Source organism: Musca domestica, unplaced genomic scaffold (genome assembly GCF_030504385.1).
Source record: "Musca domestica strain aabys unplaced genomic scaffold, Musca_domestica.polishedcontigs.V.1.1 6, whole genome shotgun sequence".
NCBI classification, from domain to species: Eukaryota; Metazoa; Arthropoda; class Insecta; order Diptera; family Muscidae; genus Musca; species Musca domestica.
Genome location: NW_026712363.1, coordinates 352,519 through 374,973, shown reverse-complemented (window position 1 = coordinate 374,973; position 22,455 = coordinate 352,519). Strand labels below are relative to the sequence as shown.

General features: G+C 36.5%; 1 protein-coding gene across 2 annotated transcripts in view; it reads left to right on the top strand.

Moving 5' to 3' along the window:
* Positions 1–16,564: 16,564 nt before the first annotated feature.
* The window catches only part of LOC101890616 (uro-adherence factor A), a 36,954-nt gene continuing 31,063 nt past the window's right edge, over positions 16,565–22,455 (top strand). For both annotated transcript variants that reach the window (XM_005189356.4, XM_005189355.4), the window contains exon 1: positions 16,565–16,774. In XM_005189356.4, the coding sequence (XP_005189413.1) occupies positions 16,672–16,774 (103 nt within the window). In that variant the 5' untranslated portion in view covers positions 16,565–16,671. The remainder of the gene's footprint in view (positions 16,775–22,455) is intronic.

The window sequence follows — 22,455 nt, the reverse complement described above, 5'->3', positions numbered from 1 at the left end:
AAGAAATAGATAAAAACCCAAAAAATCGCGTAAAAATGTAAAATTTGAAAATGTTCATTTTGACTTTTGTGGTGTGCAATAGTATTGTTTTATTTTACATGATTTTTTCCATTTTGACTTACTATTTTGGAATGTACATTTGTAGCGTTTTTTTTTTTTTTGAATTGAATTCTAATATGATGTGTAGTCTTTTTGGGTAGTATAAAGCGACGACAATTATGGAGTGGCGGACCTAAATAGATGATGTCAAAATAATTTAACGTGGTCAAACCAAAGTTAAAAGATAATTACTTTTTTCAAAATATCGGTAGGTATCGTTATATGTGTTAGACAAATCCGAGGAGAAATGTGGCAAAAATCGTCAAAATACCGAATTTCGAGAGATACCGTTATATGGGGACTATACCAAAACGTAGACCGATAGATCATTTTCAATACCAACCATCCTATACACAATACAAATTGTTCTGCTAAATTTTGATGCTCTACGTCAAATAATGTAGGCTGTATCGTAATTTAAACAACATATGTATATTTTATGGGGTCTATGACGAACATTTATGGATGTTACAAATGGAATGAAAAAGTTTATATACCCGCCTTTCCAAGGTGGAGGATATAATAAGCATTAAAGACTAAAATTACGGGCCGGCAACCCGGACCGGGCCAGCTAGTTATTATATAAAATTTTGTAAAATATGTAAAATTTTTGAATTCGGATTATTAAATTCAACATTCCAAAAATGTTTGAGTTTAATTCATTTATACCCTTCCTCTTAATATATTGTGATCGTTTCTAAAGGCAATTCTTGCATTGAAACCATAATAAACAATGCGGTGTCACTGTTTATTTTTTATTATATTTTTTAATATATTTTTGATGAAAATAACCATAAGTTTTCATATCTTACATGCTATTAATTTTTATAGGGGGTTGTCAATACAATTACCCTATAGTGTTTCGTGCTTTAATTATTATAATTATTATTGTTATTATTATCATTATTATTATTGTTATTATTATTATTATTATTATTATTATTATTATTATTATTATTATTATTATTATTATTATTATTATTATTATTATTTTTATTATTATTATAATTATTATTGTTATTTTAATATATAGATGTGTGTTTTTGTGGGCTTGTGGATTCAGATATATCCGTAAATTAATTGACTAGGTAATTCAGACTAGTTTAGATACAGTTATATCTAATTGATTCGCGGACTACAGAAATAGTCTTACGGATACAATGATGCTTTGTTTAGATACAGTTATATCTAATCATCTCGCAGACTGCAGTAATAGTTTTATCGACTACTTCACATAAGCGGCTTCAATTTTAGCATACTACTACCTGTAGTGGGCGACGAAAAACGTTCAATTGACCAGACAAGAGCTGAAAATAATGAAAGAGTAAGACAAACATAAACTATGTGATAGAATGAGTTTCAAGTCTACGCAGTCTATAATAATAGGAGTTGGTGGGCCAAGCTATTTAGGCGCACGGATAGTTTGCTGATGTACTTTCGGCAAAGCTTCTTTATTTCTTCTTCAACGGTAAGTATGTTTAGGTCTTTGTGGATATTTGCGTTTCTTATTTAAAGAATATTCGATTGCCTTCTTAGAATTAGAGACACTAGCTGTGCCTCCGAGCTGTATGACATAAGTCCAAATTGGCTTTATTACAGTCTTATATAATAGGACTTTTTTATTTCATCGAAGGCTATCTAATTTAATAGAAGAACCATTTAACCAGTCAAGATTGGCCTTTTTAGTTTAATTTGCGTGATTTTTGCGTCGATGTCTTGTCAGTATTGAAGATTTTTATTGTGGGGCAAAATAGAGTAAAAGTAACGTGTATGCACTTGCTTGCATTTACCGATATTCTCCATTTTGTCAGCCAATTTTCGAGAAGGTCTGCATGGGTTTGTAGTTTTCCCGACGCTATCATATGATCCTTATGTATGCCAATGAAGGCAGCATCATCAGCAAACGTTGAGGTAAGAGTTTCTTTGGTTGTGGCCATAAATATGACGTACAAAATTGGACTTAAGATACTACCCTGTGGGACGCCAGCCAATATTTTTCGCGAATTTGAATGTACATCTTTTGATTTAATAAAAAATGTGCTATTTGACAAATAACTACAAAATAGTTTATGAGTGTTTTTAGGTAGAGTTTCACAAACTTTGTATAGAATTCCAAGATGCCAGACTCTGTCAAACGAAGGAGCAGTATTCCTTCCTTTCGAATGTCATTCTAATGTTTGTGACCATGCGGTGCACTAGCTCAATAGTACTGTGGTTCTTACGGAAGCCGAATTGGTGGTCGGGGATAATATTGCTACTTGTAATATGGGGAGTTAACTTTCTTAGTAATGTTGTTTCGAACAACTTTGAGAGCATAGATAGAAGACCAATGGGTCTATACAATTTGACCTCCGTATGATCTTTTCCAGGTTTGGGGATCATACTATTTCAGTTTCTTTCCATGTAGACTGGAAGTACCCTACTCGAAGAATGCTGTTAAATATAAATAATGTTGATAATTTCTTGAGCATGTTTGGTGTAATTTTATCTTTACCCGGGGATTTTTTAGTTTCGTCGATGGTTTAGAACTTTCGATTTCTTTTGAGTATTGGATTCGGAAGAATGTCGTCAATTAAAGGTTGAACAACTGTCGATGGTCCGGAATTTGGGGTAAATCTATTTTCAAGGTGCTAGTCAAATGCGTTTACTTTTTCTTCTATAGTTTTTGTCTAAGTCCCAATTTCTAGGCGAATTGGATATTCGTGGACGATAGGTCTTTTAAAGTTTTTTTTTGGCTTTCCATAAGCTGTAGTCAGTTCTCTCTGTGGGTTCCAGGTTATTCAAGAATATTTTTAAGTTTCGCTTTTCGTGTAATCTGAGTGCTTGTTTTAGAATTTTTCACATTATTTTATTTTATTCCGAAGCCTAGGGGAGCGGTGCTTCTGCCATTGTCTTCTGACCTTCCTTTTTTAAGACACGTGTTTTCGAATGATCGGTGGATTGTAGGAATTATTTTCTGGTTTAGGAAATTTAGTGGGAGTGGCAACATTGACAGCGGTGTTGACCGAATTAAATATTTTAACTGCATTGTCAATTTCTTCTCCGGACTTTAGGGAAGTGTTAAGATTCACATGTGTACTGACATATTTTTGGTACTCCATCCAGTTTGTATGTTTATTTGGCAGATAATACGGGGAACTTTCGAGTTGAATATCCTTTAATGTTATTATACTTGGATTATGGTCTGACGACAATTAAAATTCAATTGAGTCAGGACGTTTTTGCAGGTAGATACCACATCCAGTTTTGCGGACGAAATGGAGTTTAAAAGTGGTCTGCCTTTGAGTATAATAAACTAAGTTGGTTCCTTTATTTTCCCCCCGCGATTACAAACAAGCCTAAGATTATAAATTGGATGCATTTGTCTTTTGTTTTTTGTTTGTTCTACTTTAAACATAGCTTGCGGAACTTTATCTTTATTGAAAATGTAGATGATGGACTTTGTTTCGAATCCCTCTGCTGCGAGAGCATCTTTTATTTCCTCTATGGGTGTATAACTATGAAGCCCTTTAGTTACGACGACAAGTCCTTTTGAGCTGACGAACTAGGTCCTTATAATGCGACTCAGTATACGTTTGTATTTTTGTCTCTTGGAGTTTTCCTCTCTTAATAGATACCACATGAAAATTAGATTTACCCAACATTTGGGAGAGTTTGTTCACCCAATTGTTTGTAACAGGGTACAATGAAAAAAATAAATTTCAATTCTGCATTTTCTGTAATTTACCTTGTCAAATTTCAATGCATGAAAAAAATATCCCATATCGGATTTTGTGTGAATACAATGGATTTATGAATATAGATTTTAACAATGAGATGTTGTCATATGTATAAATTTGAAAACATTGTAAACATATTATTGCATGACTTTACCTTCTTAGTTCTACCATGATTTGTAGTTTCTTCGCGAAGAGGAGGTTTTTGGGATCTAACCGGTTGCATTATTTCCTCAACCTCTTTATTCGAACCGAGAATTGAGATTCTTTTGTTGCGGTCATTATTTGTAGACCTTGGGTTTAAGCATTTGGTTCCTTGGTTAGTATGTAAGTACATAAGAAGCTTGAAGTCAAGGCTAGGTATATTTTGTGACATTTCATAAAGGGACTACAGAGTCACACTAGAATCCAGCTGTCGTTTTCCATTATAATTTGACATTAATATGCCTAGCCACGACTTCAAGCTTTCACCTTTAGAGTTCTAGAGACGCATTCTTACTTGAGGCGATAGTTTCTTGATGTGCAATCGCTCGTGAGATAGCACCTTTATAGTATATATTTTGGGCGTGTTTACATTATTTTGTTTATATGACATTTCTCTTGTTTCATTCGGAGTAGTCTCAGCTGACAAATTGTTGTCAAGAGAAACTCTCAGTGATGCTGATTTTGAACGACTCTGGGATTTGGCTGTAAGGTACCAGCTTTCGTGGCGCTTTGGCGCGGTTTAACTGAAATCTGTCGACGTCAACTTAAGGTATACCTTTTGCCCGTTCTCACTTACATTTCTCTCTTCCGTGTGAGAAAGTGACATGCACTGTTTATTGTTAACACTATAACAAACCGATTGTTGTATTTGTTCATTTCTCCTGCTTGGGGAAAAGAGGATAAAAAATAACGTCAATTTGGCCGTACTTAACGCCGGTCAAATTGACGTTCTTCGAAAAATGTTTTTCTCTTTTTATCAAGCAATCATATGTTTAAATGTTTTTCAAAATTATTCATTTGACAACACCTCATTGTCAAAATGTGTTCACGGATAAGTGAACACGTTTTTATAGTAAAAGAGAACAGCGGGCTACCTAGTGTAGATGAGAGGGATGTGTTAAAGTGATATTTTTATGCAGTCCACATTAAATTAAATAGGAAAATATTGGGAGCAGACCTTCGAGATAGAAATAAATAATATAGAATTTTCAATTGCTGCCTGTGGTATGTTAGTGTTAGATTACGGTAAATTTTACTCAGACTGATAAGCAAGTGCAGCAAGCTTGCTTGTCACATGTGAGATAGCTATGCGTGTTTACGCCCTCCCCAAAAAATTTACTGTGGCATGTGTACTGTTGGTATCTATCTCTCTCTTACACTTAATGCTAAGTTAGGCTAAGTCATATTATCATAAATAGTTCCATGGTACATGAAAAAAAGTATTTTCAAAACCAATGTACAGCTCGTGCCTTAGAGCAAATAACCAGTTTAGCCATGAAATTGAAAGATTGAGAAATTTGAATCATATTTTTGAGAGAAAATCAATCTAACAGGAAGCGAGCATTGCCTCAGGACTGTATATCGGTAGTTTTATGAAGCTGTTCTACCTCCATATTGTTGCCCATTTTCGACGGACCTTTGGGCCCTTTGGGCCCATTCCAATCGACGAGGCTTGTCCGCAAGCAACATTCTTTGCGTAAATTTTGTAGGGGAACAAATGCAAATCAATGCGAATAATCCGTTGTAAAGTTTACCGAGCCATGCCCAACTGCTGAGAACGGCGTTTTTGGGATGTTCTTGGGGACCTCTCAACACTGGCTCGTACGGCAGCGATATTCTCGGCCGATCGCCTTGGTCGACTTATATGGCCTCTTCGGATTAGAAAGAGCCTTACCAGTCGAAAATTTTTCGTATAAATGCTTAATGGTGTTCTTAGAAGGCGCACTTCTCACATTTTTTAATGTTTTAAAAGCACGTTGAGTTTTCACAATTGACTTCTTGTATATTTCAACTGTTTCAGAGCGCTCGCGTGTATTGGTTCATGGTAAAAATCTGCTTGGACTGACGCTTCAAACGCAGTATGTCATCAAGCGATGTGACATCTCTGTCAAAATTTATGGCGTTGCCAGATGGGTCCGTCGAATATGGGCAACCCTGTACCATGAGTAGTTCTTAAAAAATATTTGAAATAAAAAAATCAGTGTCTTACAACCACTCAAAAGGAAAAGATATTATGTCTTTTAATTATTGATCCTGGTTTACAAAATCCTGGTTAATTACTTTAATTACTGATCCTGGTTTACAGGAAAATATGAATTCGTTGTACATACACAAATCAGAGGTGGGAATCTGTTTTCTACGCGGTGAAATTGACAAAGTAAGTTACAGAAAATGCATATATGGGTATGCTTATATGAAATGACCTTCTTAATTTTGCCATGGTTGTACTAGTGTCTTAATTGGAATTTGGATTATTAAAAAATAATTAAGTTGAGTGTACATAAGCAGCTTGGTATCATTAGAAGGAGCAACGGCCGATTTCGAGTGCGGCTCTGGCTCTATTCCTAAAATGCTTAATTTTGAATGCTATAATATTTTTACTCTCATTGACGGTCGTTATTTGGGTTATACGGGCGTATTTGGGTTATACGGACGTATCAAACATTATACCATAGTAAGCATACATTATACCATAGTAAGCAGATAACAGTGAGTTCCAGCTGATTTGACTCTATAGTAATAATAGTGTCAAACTCAATATGACGTTTTGTGATCTAATTTCATTTCTTGTTCTTCAATAGGTATACCTTTTTTTGATATAAAATTTCACTGCAGGGCGTTCACATTGCGTTCACATATTTTTTGCCTAATAATAGAAAAAATCGCCGTTGTACTTCACAAAACGCCAATGACGATGGTTCAGCAACTTTTTTTGCGGTTAAGGAACAGCGACACCACGTTAGATAATATATTTGTATATTTCATGTTTCCTAAAATTGCAAAATGTAAAATATTTTTTGTATGTATGCTGTTTGATTTCAACTTAAAAGGGATGTTGCCTTTTCCACGATTTTCTAGCGATTGCTTGAAGTGTTAAGAGATTAGGACCAACAGCTAACAACTATACATTCAGGGGAATGATGTAAAGGCATGAAATTAAATATTTTAAGAGCTATTCTTCTGCATTTTCAATTTAATAAGCCAAATTCCAAAAATGTATATTTTTGAAATTAAAATAATTTATTGAAAATTAATTATTTTGTTTACACTTTTGGTCACATAACTCTGACACTTGTATTACGTACAAAAACAAATTTGTATGTGTTTGTTATTGCGATTGTTGTACAACAACACAATACAACAATAACATACAATATTTAAATATTGTATTAAAGTAAATGAAAAGAAATAATCTCGTGAATGTTAATGTATTGCCTGGACTTATTATTTCTTTTAAAGTTTTCAAGATTTTATTGGAATCCAACAATAATATATTTTTGTTTTTTTTTTTTTTTTTTTTTTTTTGAGAAAAGAGGGTGAGAGAGAGAAAAGATTTTGCTATCGAATATGTGGTCATTTCTATAGCGCTCTGGACAATGTAAAGTTTCCAATGTACATAGGAGAGAAAGTATCCGCCACTGCCGTTCGCGTACATACGCAGGCCTTCTAATTTATTTACATAACGCCACAGAAAATAATAGAATTACTAGATGTTTTCAAAATATTATTTTCTCCTTCAATAAAACGAAATAGCGGATGTTTCACGAGTTGTATCACAGCTGCACGCAAATTCTCAGTGATCTCCCTACGTATATGACTTAATTCCATCCAAGGATGATTCTTTTCTAGCCACGTCTTAAGGATTTCTTTAGCTTCAGTTGAGGGGTTCTTGGCGAGAGCTTAGCTGTGTCTACAGCATTTGTGTATTTTTATGTATACATTTAGATTACATAATGCTGTCTCCACATTGTCAGCAGCATGGAGCTAATACAAAAACCTTTTTCGAGTTTTGCCTTGTTAAGGCGAAGATCATATGTTTTATGATTTATGTGTTTGTTTTCTCTTTCGAGACGAGCTTAATGATCTGAAATTTGCAGTGAAAAGGAAAGCCAGATAGACACTATCACACACTCACCACTATGCGACGCGTTTCGCCGTTGGTTAAGCGGCTCATCAGGCATATTTGGTGTGGATGATGGCTTACAAGGGCCGTTCTCTGGAAAGTAGTATATATTTCGAATTTATTGCAAATTAGCATATGCGAATTATACACTAGAAACTCTCCAGGTTCGACTCACGTTCTGTTGGCAGATCTTTTTCACAGCAAAGTTTTGTTTTTGTAGTGATGGATTTTTTGTCCACAACAACTACATTGCTTCCAATGCATACACTTGTTTTAGTGCTGCTTTAGGAAGACGTGTTAATGGCTCTGAACGTAGAAACGGCAACTTCTAGTTGGCTGCACAGATTTTCACTGCAAATTTCAGATCATTAAGCTCGTCTCGAAAGAGAAAACAAACACATAAATCATAAAACATATGATCTTCGCCTTAACAAGGCAAAACTCAAAAATTCAGCCTGGCTGTGAGATTTGAAATGCGGACCTCGGTGTGCAGCCAACTAGAAGTTGCCGTCTCTACGTTCAGAACCATTAACCCGTCTTCCTAAAGCAGCACTAAAACAAGTGTATGCATTGGAAGCAATGTAGTTGTTGTGGACAAAAAATCCATCACTAAAAAACATAACTTTGCTGTGAAAAAATCTGCCAATAGAACGTGAGTCGAACCTGGAGAGTTTCTAGTGTATAATTCGCATATGCTAATTTCCAATAAGTTCGAAAAATATAATACTTTCCAGAGAACGGCATCATCCACACCAAATATGCCTGATGAGCCGCTTAACCAACGGCGAAACGCGTCGCATAGTGGTGAGTGTGTGATAGTGTCTATCTGGCTTTCCTTTTCACTGCAAATTTCAGATCATTAAGCTCGTCTCGAAAGAGAAAACAAACAAAAACCTTTTTCTTTTATATTTTTAATTTTGTTTTTCGAATGTAAATTAAAAAGGTTTTGACAAAGAAAAGAGGTATTACTGACATTTCTGGAAGTTGTAAAGCGAATTCGAATTATGTTGACTGAAAATATAGGTGTCAGCTGGTCTTACTTGTCGACCTTATAATTTGGCCATGATAGTAAGGAAGTTGCATTGTAAAATTAAGAAGGTAAAGCCATTTAAAATAATGAGTCATCTTTATATTTCCTGTAATTTAGCTTGTCAAATTCAACTGAATGGAAAGCAGGTTCCCATCTCTGATTTGTGAATGTGCAATGGATTTATAAATATACTTTTTGACAATGAGATGTTGTCAAATGAATAATTTTGAAAAACAAGTACAAAACATACCCTGCACCGATTGGAAGAAAAAAAATGTTGAAAAATACCCCTCAAATGAAAACCGTTACATGCCAATAGGAAGACGAACCTTCATTAAAATTATCAAAATACCGAGAATCGATTGGTATACGAAAAAGTGGACTTGCTTAGAAAGTATACTGTCATAGGTTGCAGTACCCATTACGAACTTACACACGATTAAATTAATTAAACAATTCCTGTGAATATTGTCCCTAAAATAATAAAAATACCCAATATCGGGAGATACCGTTAGATATATCCCCCATATACGCTATATATACGCCTCTTCCAGGAGACAAAGTACTCATAAGGAACTCCTTGTGTGAATTTTCAGACAATTCCATTGAAAAATGTGGCTAAAATCATCAAAATAATGAATATTAGGGGGTACCGTATATAGATAATTTCCTCCAGAGTATAAAGTACTCACAAGGAATTCTTTTTGTGTATTTTAAGACAATTTCATTGAAACATTTGGCTACAATCATCAACGTATCGTGAACGTATATAGACAATGCTCTTCTAGGGGATAAAGTACTCTTCGTATTCAATTTAGTTGTGTTCCAAAACCTACGAATTAGTACTAATTAGTGCTTATTCTGTAACAACGCGTTCCCGTACTCCAAAAACTAGCCAAACTTGCAGCTCTCTCGAGAAAAAATTCTGCTTGTTTTAGCTACATGAATTTGGCCGAGCAGAAATGTGCATATTGTAAATTTGACATTTAATTGGCAGGGCTAACAAGGTTGAAAAAAGTATTGATACAACAAAAATAAAGAAAATGATCAGCTTAAAAACTAAAGGAAAAACTAATATTTGTCGTGCAAAAAACAAAAAGAGAAAATATGGAGCAACTGATGTATTCACTTTTGGATGATTCCAGCAGTGAAGAGGACTAGCTGAATGAGCAATCAGATTATTAATTATTATTATAGATTATTAATTTTAACTTATCGTCTTCAATACTCATTTTTTAAATTTTGGGCGTCCTTTTCAGTAAGTTTTCACCAGTCCGATTTAGACTGTTTACTTTTGGAATTTTGAATTCTGACATTTTATCGCATTTCTGCTAATTTACCGTTCCCTTATTTTTTGAGCACACCTAGATGAGAATGACATTTCAAACTGTTCTCTCTTCTGCTAGTTTTACTACTAAAAAAGTACTGGAACACAACTTTTATTTTTTCGATAAATGCTCTCATTTGTTAGGGATGGCACACATTGCATCTTAGTTCTGAGAGCAATTTGAATGGAGCAAAGAACAAAAATTTTGGTTCGCTCAGCAAATTGTGTGTGGGAAATTAAGTAAATGTTTCTTAATTAATGGTCGAACAAGGAATAGAGGACGAATCACATGCCATGTGCACTTATCATAATCTTTTTTATATTAGTAGTAGTGCTGTAGTGCTTAAACAAACCAAAAATACTATATAGTCATGGATCAATAAGAGAGGTTGCTCAACTTCAACTAAACTGGAAAACGAAATTCTGTACTGGAGTCTTATACTGCGAAACAAGAATGGAAGTTCGGGGTTATTCTACGAGGTGGGATCCAAAATAGTAGGACAATACAGTTTTATCACAAAATTGTACAGTTTTTTTACCCATTTGAGTTTGTGCCGGCTTTAAGTACGGACGCGTTTTATTTTTCGTTGCTAATGAAGGGTGTTTTTTCATAAGTAAAGCAAAATAAATAATATAAAAGCAAGCTGTACGCTATTAACTAAACTCAGGAAATAGAATCTAAAAAAACCTGCTAAAAAATCTTTTTTATTAAGAATTTTTGCAAAATAGTTTTTTTTTTCTACTTTATCCTCTTTTTCCCCAAGCACATAAATCGTTTTGTTATAGTGTTAACAACAACAAGTGTATGTCACTCTCTCATACGGAAGAGAGAAATGTAAGTGAGAACGGGCAAAACGTATACCTTAAGTTGACGTCGACAGATTTCAGCTCAACCGCGCCAAAACGCCACGAAAGCTGGTATCTTACAGCTAAACCCCAAAGCCGTTCTAAATCGGCATCGCCGAGAGTTTTACAAAAAATTGCCAGGTGAGACTTCTCCCAACGAAACAAGAGAAATGTCATATAAACAAAACAATGTAAACACGCCCAAAATAAATTCTATAAAGGTGCTATCACACGATGCGATTGAACATCAAGAAACTATCGCTTCAAGTAAGAATGCGTCTCTTGAAAATTTCTTAGTAACAAATCGAAAAGCTAGTTCTAGAACTCCAACCAAGGTACCGAAAGCTAAAACCCAAAAGTCTATAAACAATGACCGCAACAACAGATTCTCAATTTTCGGATCGAATAACGAGACTGATGAAATGATACAACCGGTTAGATCCCAAAAACCTCCCCACTATATCTTCGCGAAGAAACTACAAACAATCTTGTAAACCAACTCTCCCAAATATTGGGTAAACCTAATTTACACGCGGTATCTCTTGAGAGAGGAAATCTCCAAGAGACGAAAATACAAACTTATACTGAGTTGCATTATAAGGACTTAGTTCGTGCTCCGGATTCTGAGAAGAAGAATTATTACACCTATCAGATCAAGAGCTTAAAAGGACTAGTCGTCATTAAAGGGCTTCATAGTTCTACGCCCATAGAGGACATAAAAGATGCTCTCGCAGCAGAAGGATTCGAAACAAAGTCTATCATCAACATTTTCAATAAAGATAAAGTTCCGCAACCTATGTTTAAAGTAGAACTAACATACGAATCTTCGCAACTAAAGAAAAAGGGACAATTTTTTTGTAATCTTTGTAATCGCGGTGTGAAAATTGAAGAACCTCAAAAAAGAAAAGGCCAACCTCAATGTACAAACTGCCAAGAGTATGGGCATACCAAAACGTATTGCAAATTGCTATCGGTTTGTGTTACTTGTGGTGACCTCCATAAATCATCGGAATGTCCACATCCCAATATGCAATACTTATATTCTGATACTTTGAGAAATGACTCACCCAACTATAAAAATTCAAATATAGAATCATCTATCGAAAAACTAATCGTCGTCTTTTATGACAAGTATGCAAAGCATAATGCAAGATATTGTGAGAAATCAATCTATGATTATGCAAATAGTTTTTAAAAAAAATAGATAAAATTCGAATCTGTTTTTGGAACGCAAACGGCTTAAGCCAACATAAACACGAGGTCGAAAACTTTATTCACTCACTCAACATACACATTTTACTGATCTGAAACTCATTTCACTTCTAGAAACTGTTTTAGAATAAACGGTTACAGTACATACGACACTAAACACCCTAGTGGGAGAGCTTGCGGTGGCACCGCGGTGATAATTTCTAATAAAATTTAGCATTACCCCATTCCAGAATATAAGTTTGACCACCTACAAGCTACAACAGTTGCACTATCTTCAACGAATAGAGCTATATCTGCTATATACTGTCCTCCGAGACATAGTATAAGCAAAGACGAATTCGCACACTTTCTGGGGATCTAGACTTATAACACCCAGAGGTAGACAGCTTTTAAACTCCATTTCGTCCGCTAAACTGGACGTGTTATCTACTGGCCAGCCTACTTACTGGCCTTCAGACCTGAAAAAACGTCCTGACTTAACTGACTTTGCGGTAACAAAGAATATTAAGAGGGAACAAATGTCCGTGGTACCCTCTTTTGACTTGTCGTCAGACCATTCCCCAACTATAAAAACATTAAATGATGTTCAACTCGCAACTTCCCCGGATTATCTACCAAATAAATATACAATTTATTATCTACAAAAGTTACAAAATTATGTACCAAATAAATATACTCCCACTAAATTTCCTAAACCAGAAAATAATTCCTACAATCCATCGATCATTCGAAAACACGTGTCTTATAAAAGGAAGGTCAGAAGACAATGGCAGAAGCACCGCTCCCCTAGGCTTCGGAATAAAATAAAATAATGTGAAAAATTCTAAAACAAGCACTCAGATTACACGAAAAGCGAAACTTAAAAATATTCTTAAATAAACTGGAACCCACAGAGAGAACTGACTACAGCTTATGGAAAGCCACAAAAATCTTGAAAAGACCTATCGTCCACGAATATCCAATTCGCCTAGAAATTGGGACTTGGACAAAAACTATAGAAGAAAAATTAAACACATTTGACTAGCACCTTGAAAATGGATTTACCCCAAATTCCGGACCATCGACAGTTGTTCAACCTTTAATTGGCGACATTGTTCCGAATCCAATACTCAAAAGAAATAGAAAGTAAATCATCGACGAAACTAAAAAAATCCCCGGGTAAAGATAGAATTACACCAAACATGCTCAAGAAATTATCAACACCGGTCGTTAAACTATTGTTATTTATATTTAACAGCATTCTTCGAGTAGGGTACTTCCAGTCTACATGGAAAGAAGCTGAAATAGTATGATCCCCAAACCTGGAAAAGGTCATACGGAGGTCAAATTGTATAGACCCATTGGTCTTCTATCTATGCTCTCAAAGTTGTTCGAAACAACATTACTAAGAAAGTTAACTCCCCATATTACAAGTAGCAATATTATCCCCGACCATCAATTCAGCTTCCGTAAGAACCACAGTACTATTGAGCAAGTGCACCGCATGGTCACAAACATTAGAATGGCATTCGAAAGGAACGAATACTGCTCTGCGTTATTTATAGACATTTCCCAAGCGTTTGACAGAGTCTGGCATCTTGGAATTCTATACAAAATTTGTGAAACTCTACCTAAAAACACTCATAAACTTTTAGGTAGTTATTTGTCAAATCGTACGTTTGTTGTTAAATCGAAATACATACTTTCAATTTCGAGTAAAATATTGGCTGGCGTCCCACAGGGTAGTATCTTAGAACCAATTCTCTACGTGTTATTTACTGCCGATATGCCCACAACCAATGAAACTCTAACCTCAACGTTTGCTGATGATACTGCTTTCATTAGCATACACAAGGATCCTCTGATTGCGTCGGAAAAACTACAACACCATGTATATCTTCTCGAAAATTGTCTGACAACATGGAGAATATCGGTAAATGCAAGCAAGTGCATACACGTTACTTTTGCTCTAAGACGTGAACTTTGCCCCACGACAAAAATCTTTAATACTCAAGTTCCACAGAAAGATACCGTAAAATATCTCGGAATGCATCTGGACCGAAGACTTACGTGGAAGCAACACATCGATGCAAAAATCGCGCAAATTAAACTAAAAAAGTCCAATCTTGAGTGGTTAATTGGTATACGTTCTTCTATTAAATTAGAATACAAAGTCCTATTATATAAGACTGTAATAAAGCCAATTTGGACGTATGGCATACAGTTCTGGGGCACAGCTAGTGCCTCTAACGTAAGTAAACTACAAAGAAGACAGTCGAATATTCTTTGATTTATTACAGGTGCACCATGGTACATAAGGAACGCAAACATCCACAAGGACCTAAATATACTTACTGTTGAAGAAGAAATAAAGAAGCTTTGCCGCAAGTACTTAAACAAACTATCCGAGTATCCAAATAGCTTGGCCCGCCAACTCCTACTATTCGGAGGACACGATAGACTGCGCAGACGTGACACTCTTTCTATCATATAGTTTATTTTTTTGTCTTACGCTCTCATTATTTTCAGCTCTTGTCTGGCCAATTGAACGTCGCCCACTGTTATACTTCTACAGGTAGTAGTATGCAAAATTGGATGCTGCTTCTGCGAAGAAATCGAAAAGACTATTACTGTAGACCGCGGGAAGATTAGTGAAGAAATCGATAAGAATATTACTGTAGTCCGCGGGATGATTAGATTTAACTGTATCTAAACAAAGCAACATTATATCCGTAAGACTATTTCTGTAGTCCGCGATTCACTTAGATATAACTGTATCTAAACTAATCATAACTACCTACTCAATTAATTCATGGATATAACTGTATCCACAAGCCCACAAAATAACACACATCTATATCATAAAAATTATCAATAATTAATAATTAAATCATCAAAAAAATATGGGGTGATTGTATTGACAGCCTCCCTATAAAAATATTAGTATATTAGATATGAAACCTTATTGTTATTTTCATTAAATATATGAAAGATTACTGAATCTTAAATTAAACAATAATAAAAAAAATTACGCCGAAAATGTGAATTTATTTTGCAACCAAAATTGAAATACTTTCAAATTATGGAATTTTTTATTCAAAACAATACACACACACATACACAAAATATGTATGTATATATTGTGACATAATAAGGGCAACAAAAGAAAAAAATTGTAATTGGGAGGTAGCTTTGTTCTACCTTCTGTAATTGTGCCATGCATATAGTCGAATCAGCAGGGGTTTGCTATATCGTGCTATATATAGTTGTGTTCCAGTCCTTTTTTATTAGTAAAACTAGCAGAAGAGAGAACAGTACGAAATGCCATTCTCATTTAGGTGTGCTCAAAAAATAAGGGAACGGAAAATTAGCAGAAATGCGATAAAATGTCTACATTCAAAATTCCAAAAGTAAACAGTCTAAATCGGACTGGTGAATCCTTACTGCAATGGACGCCAAAATTTAAAAAAAATGAGTATTGAAAAAAAAAGTAAAATTAATAATTATTTTTGAATGCTTTTTATTCAGAAAGTTTTGTTTTCAGAATGCGTTGAAGAGTATTTAAAGGTGGAGTTTTCTCAAATCCCAACCCCGAAGAAGCTGACATGGTTGGAGGCGCCGGTTAAATTAATGTTAAGTCTGCTAGAAGACTTAATGCCACAAGTTGGGAAGACAACCAACCTAAAAAACAAAAAGAAAATGTTCGCATTAATAAGCGAACATCTTTCATTTTAAGCTTAATTTCTCAATTTATCTTTCACTAATTTTGCACAGTTTTCCAATACGTTTTCTTCGTCTGATTCCTCATTCAACCAGTCCTCTTCACTCCTGGAATCATCCAAAAGTGAATAATCAGTTGCTCCATATTTTCTCTTTTTGTTTTTTGCACGACAAATATTAATTTACATTTGTTGTGACGCGCGAACATTGAAATATATCAATACATTTTTCAACCTTGTTAACCCTACCAATTAAATGTCAAATTTACAATGCAGATTTCTGCTCGGCCAAATTCATTTAGCTAAAACAAGCAGAAATGTGCATCACTTAGCGCCAATTTTTTTCTCTAGAGAGCTGCAAGTTTTGCTAGTTTTTGGAGTACGGGAACGCGTTGTAACAGAATTAGCACTACTTAGTACTAATTTGTAGGTTCTGGAACACAACTTATGTGAACTAAATTGCCACCAGTTGGGTAGACAGGGGTACCTTGTTAATCTACTATGACATAAATAATAAGCCGCCTTCGCTGCAAATATCGAGTGGCGCCGTTGTCTGATTCGATGAAATTTAATAATGCTCCAATGTAAATTATATTGAGCAATTGGTTATTACAATTTTATACATAGAAGACAAAATGCCACCACCGAGACCACGGAGTATGGGAGCTCCAAATCCAAATACACCCATGTCCGAAAGGCAGCAAATGGCTCTACTAATTCAGATGACGGCTTCATCAGGTATTCAATGTTTTTTTTTTCTAATCAAAGCACGGAATTGCAATCAAATGCTTGACACGCTAATATCTTTAACAAATAAATTTTGAAAAAAAAGAATAAATAATTTTATGCTCTGTTTCGGTACCTGCCAGAATATACTATTTTTGCGATTATGTCCGATATCATAAAGGGAAAATCGGTTATCGTAATACAAACTTTTACATTCTTGCAGTTCTGGAACAGAGCAATGGATAGGGTTTGTTATGCACGTTCTGTTACACCAGAAAGCAGCTTACCAACCGACTACCAGTAAATAATTGCGAGTCGAATAGAGATGCAATTAAAAATTTATTTTTCCTGGGAAAAAATATGAAGTCATAATGTTTGGCCAGTAATTATTATTTGATTGTCGATAGTTCTACAAAATTGTCTGGTCCGGGAAAGTTTCGAAAAAAAATGAAGTTTATCACCAGCTGGTGAAAAATGCTGGAATTTTTAGCGAAGGTAGGTCTTGTTATCTTAATCACAGCGCAAATTATCGGGCGGATATAAATACTTCCCGGATATAAATACATCCCGAGGATTCCAAAGTTCCAAAAATACACTTTTTTACTTTGCTATTTCTGAACCGATAATCGAATTAAAAACTTTGAAATGTCACGCACTACATGTAGGTTTTTGCATCCTGATTACAAAAAGAATACATTTTGGGAGGTGGGTCCATGCTTCCCGAAATATTGGATTCTAAATATTAGTAAAAATTCAATTTTTAAAAAAATCCCAAATTAAGTTATTTTTATGTTTAATTATTTTTCAAATTGACGGCCTTCGGCCGGGGCTTGAGAATTTCTCCTCCGGTCCAACACCGAACCCAAGTTGATTTTAAGTGGCCTTGAGTTTTTCTCTAGGATATGTGCAACTTAAATTTAATACAAAATATAAGGAAACTACTTTTTAAAATTTTGAATTCCATATCTCGGGAAGTATGCACCTACCTCAAGAAAATGTTTTTTTTATTGCAATGAGGATAGGAAACCCGTTATTCCGATTAACGGTTTAGAAATAGTAAAGTAAATCTAGGGATGTACTGATTTCCTCAAAACCGATATGTACATGTGGGTTTCAACTGAAAGCTTATGGAAATACCTGTACAACAAAGGGTCATATGATTCAATCCTTTCTGGTGCAATACAAGGAAATTGGTATTTTTACCGGAATTTTTTGAAAAACTCCCCAAAAATCGAAAATGGACCAATTATGGGGTATTAAGATCTTCATACTACATTATAGCCTACACTCGGCCTTTCCAAAATAGTACCATTTGTGTTGATATCATTTGTAATGCCAAAACGGGCATTCTTCAGTTGTAATGGTTGGGGGATGGCTTTCGAGGCCGTCATTCATACTATACTTGTTGATGGTGTCTGTGACTGCTTAGGTATGAATGCTATTCAGACCCACCTGACTTCTAGATCTAGAGGATCTCTCAGTTAAGCAGTTGAAATTTTCGGTAGTCATTTGAATAGACCGATGACAATTTTACAGATTTTTAATGCATTTATAGCTATTCTAACATGACATGCTTTGTTACAAAATAATTCAAACGACAATGCAAATTATGTACAGTATATTACATTTCCAATAACACTTTCGCTAAATGTTATAGTATAATAAAGTTTAAATAATCGGGACAAATATGAACTTTTAAAATAACTCTTAACGAATAAAATGATATTTCACGTCAATGTGTTTAGTGCGTTTATAGTACTCAGGATTCTTAATTAGTTTAATAATGCTTTGATTTTGTTTAATACTTCTTCCATAAAACGCTTTGTCCATAACAAGTGTTTTACTGCTTCTAATGCTGCAATTTTTTCTGCTTCAGTTGTTGACAATGCAACAATATTCTGTTGCTGTGATAACCATGAAACCGTCCATTTTCCCATTTGTGTTACCATACCTGTTGCTGATTTTCGAATATCACCTGCAAAATCGTAGTCGGAATAAACTATAAGGTTCCAGTCAACGCTCCGGGAGTAATGTAGGCCATGATCCAATGTTAATGGGCTGCAGCAAGAGATCTTTTGGAGTGAGTTGGGTAGGTTTGGCTGTGCAAGGTGCAGCGTATTGTGCGGACCTGTATCACACGCCGGGCACGCGTCGCGCACATCTTCATCATTCGTGCCCAATACTAATTGAGATGACTACACCATCCTGAACGTAATTGCGCCAAAAATACCCTGGTTTGTCTAGGCAGATGACGTTCTTCAGCTGCAATGGATGGGGTGGACTCTGAAGACGGAATTAATTTTATAACTGCTAATGGCATTCCCGACTGCATCGGTATGAATGCCACTCAGACTTGCCTGATAGGTTTCTTGATCTATAGGTTCATTTTTGTAGCGTTGGACCTCCCTCTCTAGATCGTGCATGTCCTTCCTGACACCTCTGGTGGGGGGATTTATCCACCATATGATGGTTGGGATGACTCTCACGGTAACACCCAAGCAGGTACTGCAACGAAAGCATATGATTATGCTGACGTAAGGGAAGGACATTCGCCTCCTCATGTAGATGGTCCACTAGTGTCATGAGAAGGCACCCTGTCGGAGTTCTCAGGTCAGAGTTCTGGCGGGTCTGGATGCGCTTCCACTGCGTAGCAATAGTATTCGCAGACCGCACTGGAGCCGCATAGCTGACCACAGACCAACCTATTGCATTATAAGAGGTCAACAAGGTTTCCTTGTCCGCACCCTAAGTGCTACCGGTCTTGAGGACCTTGTTCCTACTTTTCATCTTGTCGCAGATAGCTGGGGCTTGCGCGGTCGACTTGAACATGCTGTCGAATGCGACTCCTAGAAACTTGGGGTAGTTCGTGGTCGGCATTAAATTCCTCTCGACCTGTACATTCAGCTGTGTTCTCATCTCCGCAGACCATGTGGTAAAGAGTGTGCCCGTGGATTTTGCGGCGGATATTTTCATATTCCTCGCGTGGAAGTATGCGTCAAGCTCCGCGAGATAGGGGTTCAGCCTTTCACATATGTCATCGACCACTGGGCCCGACGCCATTATCGTACAATCATCCGCATACGTTACGATCTCTTTGCCGTCTGGAGGGCGAGGATATTCCGATTGACCGGTTCAGTCCTCTACTAGTATGTGTGGAAATGGCGTCTAATGCTGTTTTGGTACTATGTTGTGGACGGAATCCGTGGTTGGAAACTGGATAGCTTCCTCTAATGCTGGGGAGGGGTACCGCCTCATGAGTTTTTGCTACTGGCATCCTTGCCTGGCTTCAGTAGCGGGACCACCCGGCCCATTTTCCAGATTTCGGGCACTATGTGGGTGTCTAGCGACAAATTGAGAACTTTCGTTGGGTACTCGACATTGCCAACGCTTTGGATGACTTAGCGTTCCGGATGACATTTGCAACATCACTCATCGTAAACTGTGGTTGTTCCTCCTCGGCGGGAAGATATCTGATACGACGTAGTACTCTTCGCGCTTCTGATGACCTGTGCAACATCTGCCAACGTAAATTGTGGTGGTACCTCCTCGGCTGGAAGGGATCGTACACGGCGTAGGATCCTTCTCTTCGCCTGTCACTCTCGGGGTGCTCTACAAACTGCCGGTTAAATTAACACGCGCACCTCTTCGGATCTGTCACTTCTACGCCGTTGAATAAGGCAGATGTCCCTTCGTCCTTTTTTCCAGGGTTCGAAAGCGACTTAACCGTTGCCCACAATTTACTCGTTCCGGTACCGATGTTGCAATGCTTCAGATGTACTAACCACTTTTTCCGCTTATGCTCACCTATTAACCTGTTTACCTCCAGAGTAAGTTCCCTGACTCTGGGGTTATTAGGGTTAGTACGGCAAAGCTCATCTCGCTCGTTTGCTAATCCCGCTGCCTCTGCTGGGAAATTTGGTCTTATTTCAGGTATTCGACCAGCAGGTATATAGCGAGCGGCTGCAGCTTTGATGATGTCCCGGAAACACCTATCTGTTACCTGAACATCAGATGGGTTGGGCAGTTCTTGAAGCGGCGATTGGTATAATCTCTGAATTCTTGCCAATTAGCTTTCACGTGGTTAAGGAAAGTGCGGCGTTCAGAGTAAATGAAGTCGGGTGGTCTGTTGATGGCGATAATAATGGGGAGGCGGTCTGAGCCTAGAGAAATGACTGATTGCCAAGTTACGTCATTCGTCAGACCTGGGGACACATTGTCCGAGGTTGGTCTTGATCCCGGCTCGAACCAAGAGAATACGGAGCAAACATTCCGGGTAATGTTGCTCCCACATCAGAAAAATGGACGAACACGAACATGTATTTGCTGGGTTGGCGGCCCCTGGTCGGAGAAATGTGCCTCCGAGTCAATCCGGTACATAGAACCGGCCGCCGTGGGATCGTGCGGTGAAAATCGGCATGAATTAATTGGAAGTATCTACTAGTTCTATACGGAACATTAATTCTACTAGATGGAAATCTGAAGGTCGGCTTTTAAATGTAGGCATTCTAAATAATTTTAACTTGCTGGTATATTGCATATTGAGGATCCCATACAACAGAACCGTATTCTAATATAGGTCTAACGAGAGACGTAAATAACTGTTTTGTTATATATGGATCAGAAAATTCTTTGGACCACCGTATAACAAAACCTAGAACACCCTTTTCTTCATTTACCATGGTTACTCAAATTTAATTTTGGATCCATCAAGAGAACAAAATTGACAAATAAATCTACATAATAGGAATCGTTGTAAAGCTGTGATGAGGAAAGAGAGGCGTAAGTTCTATAATGACGTGGTCGTATGAATAATAATAAGCTGTGGAAATCTCTAAGTAGTTTAGTGTTTTGGGAGGTAATCATGCTCCGTCAATTGATGTCAATGCTGCTAATCATTATTTTTGCAGTGGAAACTCACGTTTTATGGGCGCACCTGGTCAATCTCTTGATAGTGAGGGTTAGATGGAGTTTTTCGGTTTTATTGCATATTTTATTCTGATGTTGTAAGAGCATTGAGGGAGCTGTGGAGGTTGATGGCTTGCCAGTCAAATTTTTTTAACTTATATTTCTATACATCTCCTGTCATTTCCTGCATTTTTTACATTAAATTTTTATGAAATCTACTTTTCCGCGGGCGTGGAAGGTTGCACGAATAGTGCCTGTGTCGAAAACTGGTAAGTCATTTGATTTGTCAAATCTATGTCAAAAGTCGTTGAACATGTTATTAAAAAAATTTAAAAAATTAAAATAAATAAATAAAAAAATTTCCAGCTACAGATCTAATCTTGAAAAATATGGTTGTAACTTGTGTATTAAAAAAGAAATAATTATAATTAAATTAATTAAATGTCGTGCCCTTTTGAATTGTGTAATATTGTTGCAGAGGATCCTAGCACAGTATTCACTCTATATCCTTCAATGGCTTCTGAGACCGCATTAGAGTGAATACTATTCAGTCCCGCTTGATAGGCCTGTTGATCTAGAGGCTCTCTCTTATACCTCTGTGCCTCTCTCTCTAGATCATGAAGGTATTTCCTAACGTGCCTGGGCGGAGGTTGCCTATCCACAAGATGGTGATTTGGATGGCTTTGTCTATAACACCCAAGCAGGTATTGCATTGACAGCATTTTGTTATGCTGTCGCACCGGTAAGACCTTCACCTCCTCATGTAGGTGATCGACAAGTGTCATGAG